We start from the raw sequence: 19,023 nt of genomic DNA on the forward strand, positions 1-19,023 counted from the left end.
TTTTATGAATTTACCTCTCAATAACTTGTACTTTTCGTTTTCAGCATGCATTTGTTCAGAACATTTTGAACAGGATTGTTATGAAGTGCCTTTAAAACAGCGGTTACTGAATTATAATCCAAAGAATACTAGGATTTTAAAAGAAGATGCTTTGCCAACTTTAAATTTGCCATTAGCGACGTCCTCAATGTCATCACAACTAAACGAAAATCTTAGTCCAATGCTCAAACCCTCGACGAGCACAAACAGTGTATCTTATGAAGACACTAGCATCAATATGGACATTGATTCTCTGCCTAAAATGTAAGTTTTTTAGTATTAATTATCACATAATTTCAAATATTATTTATGTTTAATTATTTTTAGAAATCCATGTCAAGAATACCTAGACAAAATAGAGAAACTCACAGCAAAAATTTCAGTGTTAAGGCAAAAAAATAAAATGCTTTTAAAGATACTTCAAAAAAAAATCAAAGAGGGAAGTGGATGAAAACATCTTTAATGAAAATTTTCTCTCCAGGACAAATTAAAAAACTGGAACATCCTGAAAAGAAAACTGTTCATTGGAGCCCGGAGGACATTGCATCGGCCATATCTTTACGCAGTGTCAGCCCCAAAGCTTATAGATATTTACGAGCTAATGGCTATCCTCTACCAGGGCTCTCAACTCTTAGAACCTGGGCAGCCACTTTTGATTTAACACCTGGTATATTACATAGTGTTATCAAAAGGTTAAAGGGTATAACATTGAATATGAAGCCCATTGATAAACTTTGTATTTTATCCTTTGATAAAGTGTATGTGTCCAACAGAATAGACATCGAAAAAAAATATGAACAAAAAATTGGACCTCATAAGAGTTGCCAAACTGTAATAATACGAGGATTATTAAAAAATTGGAAACAGACCATTTTTTTTCAATTTGATCAACCAATGACAGCTGACATTATAAAAAGTATAATTATAAAATTGTATAATGTGGGGTTAACTGTGGTGGCAATAGTCAGCGACATGGGTCCTATAAACATAGGTTTATGGTCGCAGCTAAATATTGGACATACGAAAAATTGCCATTTCATTCATCCGTCAGATGAAAGTTTAAAAATTTTTGTGTTTGCAGATGTCCCTCATTTAACTAAGCTGGTTCGTAATCACCTTCTTGACAAGGATTTACTGTAAACGGGGAAAAAATCGACAAGGTATGTTTCCAAACACTTCTAGATTGTTCAATATCTGAATTAACAATTGCGCACAAGATAACCGAATACCATTTAAATGTTACTGGAGCAGAGCGACAAAAAGTTAGGCCAGCGGTGCAGCTATTGTCAAATTCAAATGCAAAAGCGATTAGATAACTTGGGGAAAATGGATATATGCCAGATAACGTATCATGGAAAAGTGTAGCAGATATTTGTCAATTATTTAATGATTGGTTCGATTTATTAAATTCAAGAAATAAATTTTCAGGGTGCATGGAAAAAAATGCCTTTGGTACAGAACTGAGAGCCCAACAAGACTTACTAAATCAAGTCTCAAATTTAGTTCTGAGTATGACCGTTGGCACCCATAAATATTTGCTTCCTTTTCAGAAAGGTATAATTTTAACCAACAGGTCTATGATAGGTTAATCTGAGTACGTGCAAAAGAGATTTGGTATTGAATACATTTTAACATCAAGGCTGAACCAAGATGTGCTTGAAATTTTTTTTTCATATATTAGAGGAATGGGTGGGTCAAATGATCATCCCAGCCTCCTAGATTTTGTGTATCGCCTGAGATGGTACATACTCGGGAAAAATTCCTCTGAAATTTTCACAGAAAATACTAATACTCAAGAAACTATAGAGCCGTGCTTGCTTAAGCCTTTACAAGTAACATTAGAACCCCACCCCAAAAATGAAGTTTGTTTAACGCAAACAGTTCTGTTTAGCCTGACAAAAAATCCAAATATCGATACCGATAAATCTCTTGACCCGGAAGAGGTATTGTTAGAAAGTTACGACGTTTCTGAGCCGGCATACACAGAAATGTATATTTCTGAGGCAGAAGGTAACGCTGAAAGTAACGAAATTCTGAAAACTTTCGAGTTAAAAGATAGAATTAAGGAGGATGCCTTAAGGTACATAGCAGGATATGTGGCCTACAGGTTCAAGGACAAATTTAACCTAGGTGATGAAACAAAAAAAATTACAATTGACAGAGTGTCACAGAATTGGCTTACATTTATTTCCAGAGGAAACCTTTTATATCCAAATGAGGAGTTATTAAATGCAACTAGGATTTTAGAGGTTGAATTCCAAAACATGCATGGAGAATCATTGCTGAGCGAAAAATATTTATTTAAAAAGTTGGCAAATCAAACAATGGCCAAACTTACAACTGAAATCCCATATGAAGTCCTTTTGTGTTTATCTAAAACTCGTACATACATCAGATTTGAATCGTAAAATTAGTTAGAACGCAAAAACGATTAGAACGCAAAATATCAAAGTTTACTAATGTTAAGAAAAAATAATACTTAATTATGGAAAAAAATATATAAATTTGTCCTTTTATTACTTTTATCATGTTTTCAATAAAAGCAGTTTTTATTTTTAAACAAAATGTACCTACTCAAAATGTATTTCTGTTTTATTTGAAAATTATTAGTCATAATAATTAAAGTGTATACATATTAAAATAAAGAAAAAATTAAAAAACATGTATTAACTACTTCAAGTTGTGTTTTATTTATTATTTAATTTAATTACTCATAGGTTTACTTATTCATAAATTTTATTAACAAAAAGTTTTTTTTTAAATTTGTTCCACTAATAAATCTCGAATAGATTTTTTCGATTCTTTACACTGTCCTACGAATTTCAAGTCAACCCAACTCCATAATCCTCTAAATACGTAATACATTTTATTAATTATTATAACATTTTGGTTGTATTTTACAGTTATTAGACTTTTCCTGTATACTCTATAAAATAAAACAAATAATATTAAATAAAATTTTGCCCCCCTTAAACGATTAATTCAGCAAATGAATAAATTTTATCCGTTTCTATCCCGCGTCTAGTGGTATGGGATGTTACACACGTAACGTCACACCAACCGGGAAATGCGTTATGTGTGCGCGCTGACATACCGTGTTTTGGTGTATCGTGGCTATAACTATCTCAGTCTAAAATTTAGAAAAGGATTGAAATAAAATGATATTTTTCGGGTATAAATAGATACATTACGGAAGAAAAACACTATTTCCAAGCGGTCCGAACACTATTTAGAAAATGAAACGTTGATATATAAAATAGGTGGAAAAATTAATTTCTCATATTTTATAGATCCCTATCTTAGTCTAAAAATTAAAAGAGGATGGACATAATATAATGTTTTTCGGGTATAAATAGACACATTACGGAAGAAAAACACTATTTCCAAACGGTCCAAACACTATTTAGAAAATGAAACGATGATATAGAAAAGGGTTGAAAAATCGAATTTTCGTTTATATATCCCAATCTCAGTCTAAAAATTAAAAGAGAATGGGAATAAAATGATGCTTTTCGGGTATAATTAGTCACATTACGGGAGAAAAACACTATTTCCAAGCGGTCCATACACTATTTAGAAAATGAAACGATGATATATAAAATAGGTGGAAAAATCATTTTCTCATTTATACAGTATTGGCCATAATAACTTGTTGGAACTTTTGAAAATTTATTATATTTTGTGTGCCTTTTAATTAGCATTTTATTTTCTTTTATAAAGTTGTTGTACACGAAAAACTAGTGTTAATTAATTTAAATGTTGACAAAAATTCAGCACCAGTAGCAGTTCGGAATAAAAATTTTAAAAAAGCTGGACAAAATACTTGGAACTAAATGATTTTTATTCAAAAACGACATAAAACATAACTTATTGAAACCATAATATTATAATTAATATTTGGTATGGTAACCCTTGGCATTAATTACTGCCTGCATTCTTCTGGGCATTGATTCAATCAAATTTTCAATTATTTGTCTGTCAATGTGAGTCCAGGCTTCAACAAGCTTATGAAATAGTTCATTAGCATTTTTGACTGTTCCAAATGCCCGAATTTTGCGATCCAGATATTCCCATAAATTTTCAATCGGGTTTAGGTCTGGATTCTGGGCCGGCCACTTTAAAGCTGTGATCTTTTCTTGGTCCAACCATTCTTTTATCAATTTTGACGAATGTTTTGGATCGTTATCATGCTGGAATACAAAATTTACTGGCATAGACTCAAATGTGTAAGGCTCCATTATATTTCGCAAAATATCCCGATACATAAATCGATCCATTTTCTCCACAATTTTATGTATTGGCCCAGTACCATACCAAGAAAAGCATCCCCATACTATCACAGTACCACCTCCATGTTTAACCGTAGGTCGGATAAACTTTTTCTTGAATCTTTCACCTTTCGATCGTCTTACATGAAGTATTCTATCACTGGAAAACCGATTGAACTTAGATTCGTCACTGAATAGCACTTTTTTCCAATCTTGTACAGTCCAGTTAAGATGATTCATTGCAAATTGTAGACGTAACTTGACATTTTTCTTCCGCAGCAAATGTTTTTTAGCAGGTCTGTAGCTGTTAAGCCCACCAGAACACAATCGCCTTCTTACCGTTCTTGGAGAGATATTGGAAGGCTCACCTAAAATTTTGGAGGATGACAAAAATGGGTCATTCTGGGAAATATTTAAAATTCGCCTATTTACACGGGCAGTTGTGGCTTTAGGTCTTCCAGTGCTTTTACCTGGTACCACATTTCCAAATATATGATATTTCTTAATTATCCGCGACACGGTGTTCTTAGGAACGTTTATTTAGTCTTTGAGCAATATTACGCTGCATAACACCCTGATTGTAAAAATCTCAAATTCTTTGGCGAATGTCGCTGGAATAGGCCTTGCCTTTTCCCATGGTAACACAAAATAAAATAAATAAAAAGAACGCACTTGCACACTGGTGTGTCAAAGACTGCCTGTAAAATACACCTTTTATAAAAAGGTCCAAGCATTTTGTCCAGCACAAAAATTTAAAGTATTTCTTATTGTCTGAAACAAGATAAGGTTGAAATTCTGGTATACTTTTTTGTTTACTTATAAATATAAATTTAAAACATCGGAAAAATTTTAAATTTTTAAAAGTTCCAACTTTTATGGCCAATACTGTATATCTCTATCTCAGTCTAAAAATTAGAAGAGGATGGTTATAAAATGATGTTTTTCGGCTATAATTAGACACATTACGGAAGAAAAACACTATTTCCGAGCGGTCCAAACAGTATTTAGAAAATGAACCGATGATATAGAAAAAGGTGGAAAAATCGATTTCTCATGTATATAACCCTATCTCAGTCTAAAAATTAAAAGAGGATGGGAATAATATGATGTTTTTCAGGTATAATTAAATACAGTACTGCAGAAAAACACTATTTCGGTATAACTAACTGACGTTTATAACTTAAAAACTAAACATTTTTTCTAAAAAGTAGTAGGCATTAAAATTGTTGCCTGAAAGATTTTGTATTAAAAATCTTTCTATAGTTTTTGCCATAAAGGTAACAGTTATTAAAAAACCGATTTTGAAATTTTAAAGTGGCTATAACTCAAAAACTAAATATTTATGTAAAAAATTATAAAAAATCTAAAATTGCTGCTTGAAAAATTCTCTACTAAACATTTTTTTATAATTTTTTTTATACATTTAATGTTTTTTCAGATAATCGAGATTGAAAGTTAAAAATGGCTGTAACTCACAAATAAACAATTTCATGGAAAAATAATGCATGTAAAAATTATTGCTTGAAACATTCTCTACTGAAAACCGTTCTATAATTTTTTACATAAATGTAATAGTTTTTGAGATAATCTGTTCTAAAATTTGAAAATACTCATAAGGCAAAAAGTACCAAAATTGTTGATTGGAAAATTCGATTCATCAGGTTTGGTCCTTCGAGCCGGATTTTCGGATATCATTATCATAACAACTATCAAATCATCATTTAATAATTTTTTTAACTAAAATGATAACAAACTTACCAGATGCCATCTTGCGAGACTTGCTTAATCCACCTTGAGTATGCAAATCGATCAAGTTCGATAGTTCCGGCTCTGTAAACGAAATTCAAAAAAAAACTTTGACTTTCAATTTATACAAATAAGACTTCTTCTAACCTAAAAACCAACGTGTCCACTCTCTTATCGCTTCAAACTAAATAATTCAGTCCCTGTCTAATAAACATTTAAGTGATAATAAACAATATAATGAACGCGTTGTTACTGCTACGATAAGGTTAACTTAATGTATGTACCACGTGAAAATATTGACAATAATAACCTATTTGGGAACGAGATTAGTAAAGCTGTTCAAAAAAATGTCGAAATTAGAGGATTATTTTCAGATTTTTGGATGAGCTGGTATGGTACGTGCAATACACTTTGACACTGTACCAAAGTATTCCTTCTTATTATAAAGCGATCCTGTAATTTAATTTACACAGTAAAACATATAATATAAAAATTAAATATATCATAATTAAAAATTAATATTTCGTGGCATATCCCTTGTTTTGTCTGATGTCTGAAAGAAGTTTTTATGCCAGCTAAATTCGATAGGTTCTCTATGGGGTTAAGGTGAACGATATTTTTTTTGTTCACAAACATTGTTTAATTGATTTGTGCCGTATGGTTTGGATCATTGTCCTATTAAAACCCTTATTGCAATAGCATAAACACATCAAAATTGTCTAGGGAACACATACAAATATGTTAATATTTTTGAGAAGATTTGAAAAAAGTTAATTATTGCAATTTTTTTACATTATTCGAATAAAATAACAATATAATTATTAACTTTTTTTTTGTAAATTATAATTTACTCATAATTTAGGGCCCAAATAAAAATAAAGAACAAAATCTCATTTATTACCGTTTATTAAAAAAAATTATAAATATAAAAATTTACCAAATACAAATTAAACTAGTAACCAGATAGGGTCCACCTCTATTATTAATAACACTTTGGCAACGCCTAGGCATACTTAAAATTAAATTATTAATTAATTCTTGGGGCAACTCCTCCCAAACATGTGTCACAGCAAGACGAAGCTATAGAGCGCTTTGAAAAAAGTCAAATCGTTGAAGAAGTTGCCTTTTTAACCAATCCCAAACATGTTCAATTGGATTAAGGTCCGGTGAGGTAGAGGGCCAGGGTAGAAGATTGATTTGATTTTCCTCAATAGCGATTCGTACAAGCCGTGCTAAATATGGAACAATTACAGGCAGTAGTATATTATCCCTATAACTTATTCCAGTCATTGTATTTTCCACAAAAATGAGGTTCGTTTTTCCGTCAAGTCTAATGCCACCCCAAAACATTAGTGATCCACCACGTTGCCTTACTACTTCCCGGGCATGACGCAAACGACTTTCATTTCCTTCCTCTCTCCAGACACGAATTCTACCAGAATCAGGATAAAATGAAAATCGAGACTCATCCGTAAAAAGAACTGTGGCCCATCTTTCTTGATTCCAATTAACTTAATCTTGCAACTCAATTTCCTAAAGTTAACCGAGGAACCCTTAGGGATCTTCTGGCATGAAGTCCCCTCTCATGCAAACGGTTTCTAATAGTTTGACCTGAAACCTCGACGTTATGCACTCGTGAGAGCTGCTGAACCAAAACAGAGGCTGTTACCGTGGGATTTCTTTGAGCTTGCAAAGTTATAAAACGGTCTTGGGCAGGTGTGGTAACTCGCGACGGGCCTTGATGCCGTTCTCTAACATCATTTGTCTCTCTATATCTTGTCCACAAACGGTTAATTACACTGGGAGATGTATCCAAAGCTCTTGCAACGTCTCTTTGACTTGTTCCTGCCTCAAGCATTCCGACTGCTCTTAGCATTTCTTCTCGAGTTAAATGTCGTCTTTCCATTTTTATTGAATAAAAACTAAATCACAATTGTTCGGTTGGAACCACAGAAAATGCGATATTGCGTTAGAATTTAAAAATTATAATCTGCGTTATTTCGACAAAATGTGCAAGTAGCAAAAAACGCTGTTCTGGCATGATTTTTTGTACCCAAATATTTATTTTACTTCGAAGTGTTCCTTAGACCATTTTGATGTGTATATTTCTCTTCTTATTATCAGTTAATATTTCTAGATATTTATACCATAGTCTCGTCAATTTTGGCAATTTAAATACTAGAAAAAAACTTCTACATTTCCGACTCAATGCTTAACTTAACGCCCAAAGTACACTTTAGATCAAGACTTTTATTTGTAAGATGTCTGACTCATAAAATACCATCCGAAGAAAATAAATTAAATTTACTTTCATAGAAAAATAACACTGCGATCCATCGTCCCTGTCGGAATGTTATATTGCAGCAATAATTCTTTTAATATATTACTTCTGTAATATTGTTACAACATTTACATTACAGTAATATTGCATTTAAAAATAGCAAGTCAATATTGCACATACATTGCAAAGTTAATAATACACATATGTAGTAATTGTAATATTGTTCCAAAATATTTCATTATTGTTGAAAATGCAATAAATCAGTGAAATGCTAATGTAATGTTGCATCTGTATTGCAAGCACACTATTGCTGTAATATTGTTTATATAAAATTCCAGCAATATTGCGTACATACTGTTAACTTTATTTGCACCTATGTTGCACCTGCAATACTTTTGCAATATTTAATAACCGTCACAAATGCGATATATGTCACTGAAATTCGATGTGTAATATTGCAGCCATATTGCTTATGCAAGATATTTAATGATTGATTAAATAGCTGATTAATTTTATAGGTATCTGCTAAATTTTGCAAACAAATGTTTATTAATATATATATGTTTTTATAGATGTATATATATTTATCAAACACAAATTTCTGTATGTTTTACTCTCTTATGATAAATAAATGACTTTATCCCAATATATAATATATTCTTTAACTTATTCATTACCTTTCATCAATAATATTATTAATAAGAATGGAATATTAATTTTGTTGTATTTTATCAATATTGCAAATTCAATATAAAATTAATATAAAATATAGCAGCAATATAAATAAAAGATATAAGTAATATTACGTGAGTATTACTACAATACAGCACATACATTAATGCAATATTGCAGATATGATATTCCTGCAATATAATTTGCCGACAGGGTTGTTTCTGACCAGGTCAAACATTCCCATGCAAAAAAACCAGTCTGGCTATCTAACTAATAAATAAGATGATTCGCCAGTTATGCTCGATATTGAATATAAATATATATGAAGCATACAAATTTGATAAGTCGATTACTAATTGAACTGTATGCTAGCAAATGGATCCCAATAAGGCAAACCAAAAAAGTGACAGTCAAAAGTGGGTTAAATAGTTTTGACTCTATAACCTCAAAATGTCAAAAAACAGTGCATATCTTAAATTTAGTTTGATTATTAGGTGTAAGTCCGCGCTAATGCTAGATGTATATAAAAATACAGGCGGTCCCATCAATTACACAGGTGAGATTTACTTGACAGACTATTTATTAGCTTCTTTGTTGTATTGATCACCGTCAACAATGTCAGATGTCAGTCCTGTCAAACGTCAACGCCGATGAAAATTCAACACATCCCAAATAATAGAGATGAATATTCTTAAATTATACACGTCGTACATGGAAGGTTTGTTCCCTTTTTATGTAGACGATATAATTGCGAAAATGCTTTTTTTTTAATCATTGAAGCTGATAAATAATACTGAGATTATTCTTGCAATATTCCAGATACCCCTGGAATATTATTTTTCTGAATATCATAGAAAAACACAACAAAGTTGTATTCTAATTATAAGCATTTTTTTCTTATTAAAGGAGTTTTTATTCCTAGGATGTCTGAATGCGTATGAAGGGTCCTAAATTAACTATTTCTCACGTACAAAGCTAAAACTATTTTGATTTAAAGATTTAAATATTAACCTTGCAAAATACTACGAAGTTTTAGATAACATTGTTAGCAAACATATCCTTAAAATTAAGATCAATAAGAGAGAATTTCTTTTATGGTTTTCTTAGCACACAATCAGCCTAATAATTAAAACTAAACTGAGGGCACTTAAAATGTGGAAACTATTACCAAAGGCAAGTCGATTATGACAACTTTTTAAATTTTAGCAAATTTGAAAAGTTAAATAACATAGAATAGAAATAATCTAAGAATTCTTATAACAGAGTAAGTATCAGACTTTCTTACATTGCAGTCTGAGGTATTGTGCCTTAAGTAAATTATTTATTAATCTAGAAAAAGGTCATTCTATACTATTTAGCAGAAAATTAATTCAAACGCACATTTATTCTACACCTTGACATATGATTTTAATTAATTCTTAATTCTTATTCTAATTTAGTGTTGATTTTTTATTATGTTCTCAAACTCACTACCATTTTTTTTTAATATACCGGGTGGTGCGTCGCTGAGCGGAAAACCCATGTAAATTTTAAGGGGGTTAATTATTGGCTTCCCTGTACATTTTATAGAAAAAAATGTAGTATAACTTTTTGAAGAGACCAATCTGGCAAACCCTTGTGCAAATGTATGCAAAAAGCAAATTTTCGGTTCAGGTAAAACCAAACGGGCACCAGTAAAATGAATATTGTCACTGACGTAAGGAAAAGTATCAATAAATAAAAAATAGCCATAATTAAGTGGCATTATGCGGTAAACAGTTTTAGAGCAGTATCTGAAATGTTTTCAGTTTATTTCCCCACCAAGCCCATTCCGTCCATTTCAACTATTAAACGTATTGTCAATAAGTTCGAGCCCAAAGGTAACGTAATAAATAATTGTAAATGTTCAACTCAGGATATCGAAAATAGAGCCGAAGAAAGAGAGAACAGAGATCTTAATATTCTACTGAGTGTGGAGGAAAACAAGATGGTTAGTACGAGGGTTCTTGGGCAAGAGGTAAATAAACATCATACAACGGTATTGCGCACTTTAAAAAAACACAAATATTCGTATAAATTCGAAAAACATCAAGAGCGGCAGGAATGAGATGAAGAGCGAAGAATGGCATTTTGTTTTGAAATGATGGAAAGAACAAATAATGATAGGAATTTTTTAAGAAATATTTGCTTTACCGCTGAATGTAAATTTACCCTCAACAATGAACCAAATGTTCAGAATTGCCGGTATTGGAGCCAAGAAAATGAACATCGCTTTGTTCATACTCGGAAAATATCCCCAAAAAAGAAATGTATTCGTGGGAATTATCGGACACTATATAATTGGACCCTTTTTTATGGACTATAACCTAACAGTTAAAACCTATTTGGACTTATTTCAAAATCAAATTGGACCCGCCTTGGAAGAAGTTGTTCAGGAAGATCAAATGATCTGGTACCAAATGGATCGTTGCCCGGCCCATAATGCCCGTATGATTAGAGAGTACTTGGAAAATGCTTTTAACGGCAATATTATTGGTCCACGGTACCGGCCAGGCAGATCACCTGATCTTTCACCGATTGACTTCTTTTTGTGGGGTCATTTAAAAAGTGTCAATTATAAAAGTGTAAAATTTGAGAATCTAAACCAGTTACAAAACGCTATTTCGTTAGAATGTAATAAAATTTTCCAATATCAACTTAGTATCTGTAATCTATTTTCGATCTTCTGAGTTAAACATTTACAATTATTTATTGCAATGTCTTTGGACTCGAACTTACTAACAACAGGTTTAATGGTTGAAATGGACCAGATAAGCTTGATGGGAAAATAAATTGAAAATATTTCAGATACTGCTATTGGTTTTTGTCTTTGTGCCTTTTATGTATTGCTGTAAGTAAATTATGTTTAATTACAGTTTGTTTTTTAGTCCAGGGGCTATACCATTTACCATTTACCTAGCATTTCTTTTAGTTGCATGGATCTAATACAATTCATGCATTTGTACTTGTACATTTATATATTTAATTGATTTTCTTGTAAGTGGGTATTTGTAACCTGTTGGAACAAATCTATTCAATGAATGTCCATTGGATATCACTTTTTGAATAAAGGGACTGTCCGATGGATATACATGTGGGGACACCATTTGTTGCTGGATTCCAATACCGGATATTGAGCGTTAGGGTTTTTGCTCGGCAGCAATAAATGGTGCGTATATCTCCTATTTAAAATTAAATATCTAAAGTACGCATATTTTTTAAAAGCAACAAAAACCTATCCAGTGGCGGATATTTTCTGGATACCAAGCCTAAATCCTATTGGATACCATATTGGACATCATTTTTGGATCAATTTTGAATGTACGATTATTTCATATATTGCTTTCATCTCTTGACCAACTTAATTTTTCTCTAATAAAAATAATATAAAAAAAAAAATTCATCACCCTGTCTAGAAAACTGTGCATTTCTGGAGTCATGTTTATTGAAATATCTCCGTCTATTTTTCGAACACCCTGTATATTGAACCGTTACAAATAAAGATTTAATAAAATTGGTATAATCATACTTTCAAGATCACTCAAAAAACCCAACTTTTCCCTCACACTTACACTGGAGATACTATACATCAGCGACACTATTGTTTCGAAATTTGACTATTTTTAGACTACACTCTTAACTCTAAATAAAAATCGGCATTATAGGTCGGTCACCTTCTAAGCCATAACAAGACTAAGCTATCGATGTAAAGCACTCAAAACAAACATTATTCCATAAAAGAGGGTTAATAAACAAATACCTGGACCCTTATTATTTAGGTCAAACAATTTAAGAGCCTTTAAGTCCAATGCGATATATACAAATTAAATTAAAATGTACTAACCAACTAAATCAACGAAACATTAATCTCCGGTTACCACTTAATGTTTGCACAACTAGAAAACGACATGAACTAATATCTAAAATATGTGGGTTGCATATTATTTATTTATTAAACGAATAATGCGTCGCTAAAATACGTTTTACATACCGCAACGACCTCGTACTCACTCGCCGTTAATTTAAAAATATTTGTTGTTTTTTCCGCTCAATCAATGGTTTGGGAATTTCGAAATTCCCGCCTAAGGTAAGGGGACGTTCCCATATTACGTCATCGCCACTGAGAAGAAGGAGGTGTCTTTTTCATTACACTTGACCTCACAAATAATATGTAACTAGGGGGAAGGGTCATGGAAATATTGATGTTGACAATTGACGAATAAAAAGAATGACTTTAACAAGTAATAGAAAATTACTTCCAGGCATTTGGAGGCTTTCAAGAATGAGAAGAATTACTTCAACTGTCTGGAATTAACAAAAAATTACTTCTAGGCTTCAAACAGTAAGAAAACTGTGGCTTAGACTGCCTGGAAGCTAAAATTAAATAATTTTCACCATGAAATGATCTCTCAGGTCTGTAAAGCTGACAAATACGTAAGAAAAGTATAATTCCATAATTATTTAGGATGTTATTATAAGGTGAGATGCGGTAGAAAGTGAAAAAATGAACTTTTTACCCACTTTTTGGCACATAAAGAGATCTGAGTCCCAAGGATCTTTGACGATCGCTATGAAATAACCTGTCACGTCTGTAAAGATCATAATTGCATAAGAAAAGTATAATTTCATAATGATCCAGGGTGTTACTGAAGGGTGAGATGCGGTAGAAAGTGCAAAAATGGACTTTTTACCCATTTTTTGGCACATAAACAGATCTGAGTCCCAAGAATCTTTGACGATCGCTATGAAATAACTTGCCACGTTTGTAAAGATCATAATTGAATAAGAAAAGTATAATTTCATAATGATCCAGGGTGTTACTGAAGGGTGAGATGCGGTAGAAAGTAAAAAAATGGCCTTTTTACCCATTTTTTGGCACATAAAGAGATCTGAGTCCCAAGGATCTTTGACGATCGCTATGAAATAACCTGTCACGTTTGTAAAGATCATAATTGCATAAGAAAAGTATAATTTTATAATGATCCAGGGTGTTACTAAAGGGAGAGATGCGGTAGAAAGTAAAAAAATGGACTTTTTACCCACTTTTTGGCACATTAACAGATCTGAGTCCCAAGGATCTTTGACGATCGCTATGAAATAACTTGTGACGTCTGTAAAGATCATAATTGCATAAGAAAAGTATAATTTCATAATGATCCAGGGTGTTACTGAAGGGTGAGATGCGGTAGAAAGTAAAAAAATGGCCTTTTTACCCATTTTTTGGCACATAAACAGATCTGAGTCCCAAGGATCTTTGACAATCGCTATGAAATAACCTGCCACGTTTGTAAAGATCATAATTGCATAAGAAAAGTATAATTTCATAATGATCCAGGGTGTAACTGAAGGGTGAGATGCGGTAGAAAGGGAAAATATGGACTTTTTACCCACTTTTTGGCACATAAACAGATCTGAGTCCCAAGAATCTTTGACGATCGCTATGAAATAACTTGCTACGTTTGTAAAGATCATAATTGCATAAGAAAAGTATAATTTCATAATGATCCAAGGTGTTACTGAAGGGTGAGATGGGGTAGAAAGTGAAAAAATGGACTTTTTACCCAGTTTTTGGCACATAAACCGATCTGAGTCCCAAGAATCTTTGACGATCCCTGTGAAATAAGCTGTCACGTTTGTAAATATGATAATTGCATAGGAAAAGTATAATTTCATAATGATCCAGGGTGTAACTGAAGGGTGAGATGCGGTAGAAAGGGAAAATATGGACTTTTTACACACTTTTTGGCACATAAACAGATCTGAGTCCCAAGGATCTTTGACGATCGCTATGAAATAACCTGTCACGTCTGTAAAGATCATAATTGCATAAGAAAAGTATAATTTCATAATGATCCAGGATGTTATTGTAGGGTGAGATGCGGTAGAAAGTGAAAAAATTGACTTTTGAACCACTTTTGGGCACATAAACAGATCTGAGTCTCAAGGATCTTTGACGATCCCTGTGAAATAAGCTGTCACGTTTGTAAATATGATAATTGCATAGGAAAAGTATAATTTCATAATGATCCAGGGTGTAACTGAAGGGTGAGATGCGGTAGAAAGGGAAAATATGGACTTTTTACCCACTTTTTGGCACATAAACAGATCTGAGTCTCAAGGATCTTTGATGATCGCTGTGAAATAACCTGTCACGTCTATAAAGATCATAATTGCATAAGAAAAGTATAATTTCATAATGATCCAGGATGTTATTGTAGAATGAGATGCGGTAGAAAGTGAAAAAATTGACTTTTGAACCACTTTTGGGCACATAAACAGATCTGAGTCTCAAGGATCTTTGACGATCGCTATGAAATAACCTGTCACGTTTGTAAAGATCATAATTGCATAAGAAAAGCATAATTTCATAATGATCCAGGGTGTTACTGAAGGGTGAGATGCGGTTGAAAGGGAAAATATGGACTTTTTACCCACTTTTTGGCACATAAACAGATCTGAGTCCCAAGGTTCTTTGACGATCGCTATGAAATAACCTGTCACGTTTGTAAAGATCATAATTGCATAAGAAAAGCATAATTTCATAATGATCCAGGGTGTTACTGAAGGGTGAGATGCGGTAGAAAGGGAAAAATATGGACTTTTTACCCACTTTTTGGCACATAAACAGATCTGAGTCCCAAGGATCTTTGAGGATCCCTGTGAAATAAGCTGTCACGTTTGTAAAGATGTTAATTGCATAAGAAAAGTCTAATTTCATAACGATTCAGGGTGTTACTGAAGAGTGAGATGCGGTAGAAAGTGAAAAAATGGACTTTTGACCCACTTTTTGGCACATAAACAGATCTGAGTCCCAAGGATCTTTGACGATCCCTGTGAAATAAGCTGTCACGTTTGGAAAGATGTTAATTGCATAAGAAAAGTCTAATTTCATAATGATTCACGGTGTTACTGAAGGGTGAGATGCAGTAGAAAATGAAAAAAATGACTTTTTACCCACTCTTTGGCACATAAACCGATCTGAGTCCCAAGAATCTTTGACGATCTCTGTGGAATAAGCTGTCACGTTTGTAAAGATCATAATTGCATTAGAAAAGTATAATTTCATAATGATCCAGGATAGTACTGTAGGGTAAGATGCAGTAGAAAATGAAAAAATTGACTTTTTACCCACTTTTTGGCACATAAACAGATCTGAGTCCCAAGGATCTTTGACGATCGCTGTGAAATAACCTGTCACATCTGTAAAGGTCATAATTGCATAAGAAAAGTATAATTTTATAATGATCCAGGGTGTTACTGAAGGGTGAGATGCGGTAGAAAGTGAAAAAATTGACTTTTGACCCACTTTTTGACACATAAACAGATCTGAGTCCCAAGGATCTTTGACGATCGCTATGAAATAACCTGTCACGTCTGTGAAGGTCATAATTGCATAAGAAAAGTATAATTTTATAATGATCCAGGGTGTTACTGAAGGGTGAGATGCGGTTGAAAGGGAAAATATGGACTTTTTACCCACTTTTTGGCACATAAACAGATCTGAGTCCCAAGGATCTTTGACGATCGCTGTGAAATAACCTGTCACGTCTGTAAAGATCATAATTGCATAAGAAAAATATAATTTCATAATGATCCAGTGTGTTACTGAAGGGTGAGATGCGGTAGAAAGTGAAAAAATGGACTTTTTACCAATTTTGTGGCACATAAACAGATCTGAGTCCCAAGAATCTTTGACGATCGCTATGAAATAACCTGTTACGTATATATAGATCATAAAACGTAAGAAAAGTATAACATAACATATAACAGAACATCACTTGCAGGTAGTTGATGCCTTTAAATAGTCAGAAAATTGTGACCTCAACTGCCTGGAAGTAAAAATTCACTAATTTTTAAAGTATGAAAATCTTAACAAGAGCAGAAAGAGTATCAAAAATCGACGACGTAATATTGGAACGTTAATTAAATGCATTAATTTTATTTTTATTAAAAAAGTTAAAATTTCTGTTCTTAGATTACCTTCTATTATATTGGTTTAAATGTCGATAGATAGGGCTTTGAAAATATTCCTTTGAATTGCTTAACCCTCGATTTAGAGCAGAACAACTGCACAATTTTTAACATCCCATACTTTTGACATTTAAACTGATTTCACACCTACCGTCACAATCGAGCAGCGGTAACGAAACGTTCCAGCTCCCATCCACACACTGGATCGTCCGATTTTTCGTTTGGGTATCAGGGAACACCAGGTCATTCCAGCAGGAGTAAACGGCAACGGAACCGTTTTCGTATAAAAGGTAAGCGGTGCTGGGAGGCAGGGGTGGAGCACACCCTAAGACACTGAAGTGAGCGAGAATCCCTCTGGTGGGGTTAACTTGCTTCCGGGATGTCAAGAGTATCTGGAAGAGAGTTTTCAAATATGTTCTTGACGTTTAGGCGCCATCTATGGCTGCTCACCTCTAACGATTCGGATATTGAGGTAACTTCGGAAGGCGGATGTTCCTGGGTGCAAGTTGAATATATCACTTGTTCGGTGTCTTTGATTTCTAAAGTGTCCTTGCAGTCTTCTTGGTTGTAAACTCTTGTATCTGTGATTAAAGGAGTTTAATAATATTTTTCGTGTCGAGTTTGGAAGTTTACCTACCAAATAAAGCTACATCTAACAGTCTTAGTAAGATTCTGCTGAAAGGGGGAGCCGTGATTCGCCAGCGACACCTTCGTTGACCCGCATAAAATCTCGGATAACCCGGATTCCGTATGAAACCGGATGTACGATTATCGTTTATATGGATTTCGGAGTTGCAGTAAGGATATACTCGGTCTTCTAAAAGAATTCAAGAATGCGATTAATCTCATTTCCGCTTGCAAGTTTGGCTAGATCACATGCTATAATTTGGACAAACAGTTTTTGACATACTACTAGTTGTTTTTTGTTAACTCGCACATAGCATCAGACGTGCTTAAATCTTGTTCAAACCCATATTGGCTAGGTGGGGTATATTATTGGAACCTAAAAAGTAAACCAAATAGATTTTAAGGTATTTTTCAAAATATTATTGCGATATTAGAAATTACACTTATTGGTCTATAGTGATTTAAGACTTCCCTATCTCCTGCCTGCATATACTGGGTTACTATATTTACCGAAATTCGGGAACACACTTTTATCGTCAACGTCAAAAACACTAAACTAACTTGCCTTACTGTCGTTTAATTGTTTCCAAGGTAAAAACTTACTAAACAAATAAAACTGAATGAATTGTCATGAAGCGCGTCCTTTTTAAAACCCGATGGAACAGTTTCGAAATATTTAGAATTATCTTCATGGTTTTTGCCGAAAGAGACCAATAATTTTAGGAGAATACTGACCCATTTTGGACCCCAAATTAGGGCCCCATTTTGGGCTCTCAAACAAGATGAACTACTTAAAAACTAAACACTATAGATAAAAATAATAAACCAAACGTAAGTACCCTGCGAATCAACTTTAAATACAGAATACTAATAAAAATAGTACAAAAACTAGGAGAATAATTTACGTATTTACATTTTCATAATATATAGTTTCTTTAAATTCATGGGGTACTCTACCAGACTTAAATATTAGGTTAACAGTTTATTCAAGAATTTTTTTAAAAAATATATGAAGACCTTTATGTACTTTACTTATTATAAATTCTATTTACATTATATTACTGTAAAAAAATTATGAAATGATTCTCAGTGGTTTCTAAGTTATACCCAAAAATGTCCAATAATTCTTAAAAATGTTGATTTTGACACCCTTTATTGGGAAGAAATCCTTTTTAAGACATTTCAGTTATTTCTCAAAATATTCCTAACAATAGTGAGAATTTCCTTTGACAATTGTCAAAAAATTAAGGCCCAACCAAAGCTACCTAACTTTTGAAATTTTTACCCTAGAATAACGTTTTTACCCTAAAATCCATTCTCGAGAACTTCATTATATTACTGTGAAAGAATTATGAAATTATTCTCAGTGGTTCCCAAGTTATACCCAAAAATGTCCAATAA

General features: G+C 32.8%; 1 protein-coding gene across 2 annotated transcripts in view; it reads right to left on the reverse strand.

Moving 5' to 3' along the window:
• The window catches only part of LOC126743882 (uncharacterized), a 39,610-nt gene that overhangs the window by 10,072 nt on the left and 10,515 nt on the right, over nt 1-19,023 (reverse strand). For both annotated transcript variants that reach the window (XR_007663015.1, XM_050451134.1), the window contains exons 4-7: nt 17,633-17,812; nt 17,446-17,576; nt 17,147-17,387; nt 6,066-6,137 (exon numbers count right to left, since the gene is read on the reverse strand). Coding sequence is in view for 1 of the 2 variants with exons in the window: in XM_050451134.1 (XP_050307091.1) it covers nt 6,066-6,137; nt 17,147-17,387; nt 17,446-17,576; nt 17,633-17,812 (624 nt within the window). In the remaining variant the exon portion in view is untranslated. The remainder of the gene's footprint in view (nt 1-6,065; nt 6,138-17,146; nt 17,388-17,445; nt 17,577-17,632; nt 17,813-19,023) is intronic.

This window comes from Anthonomus grandis, chromosome 13, assembly GCF_022605725.1.
Source record: "Anthonomus grandis grandis chromosome 13, icAntGran1.3, whole genome shotgun sequence".
In the NCBI taxonomy this organism is placed as follows: Eukaryota; Metazoa; Arthropoda; class Insecta; order Coleoptera; family Curculionidae; genus Anthonomus; species Anthonomus grandis.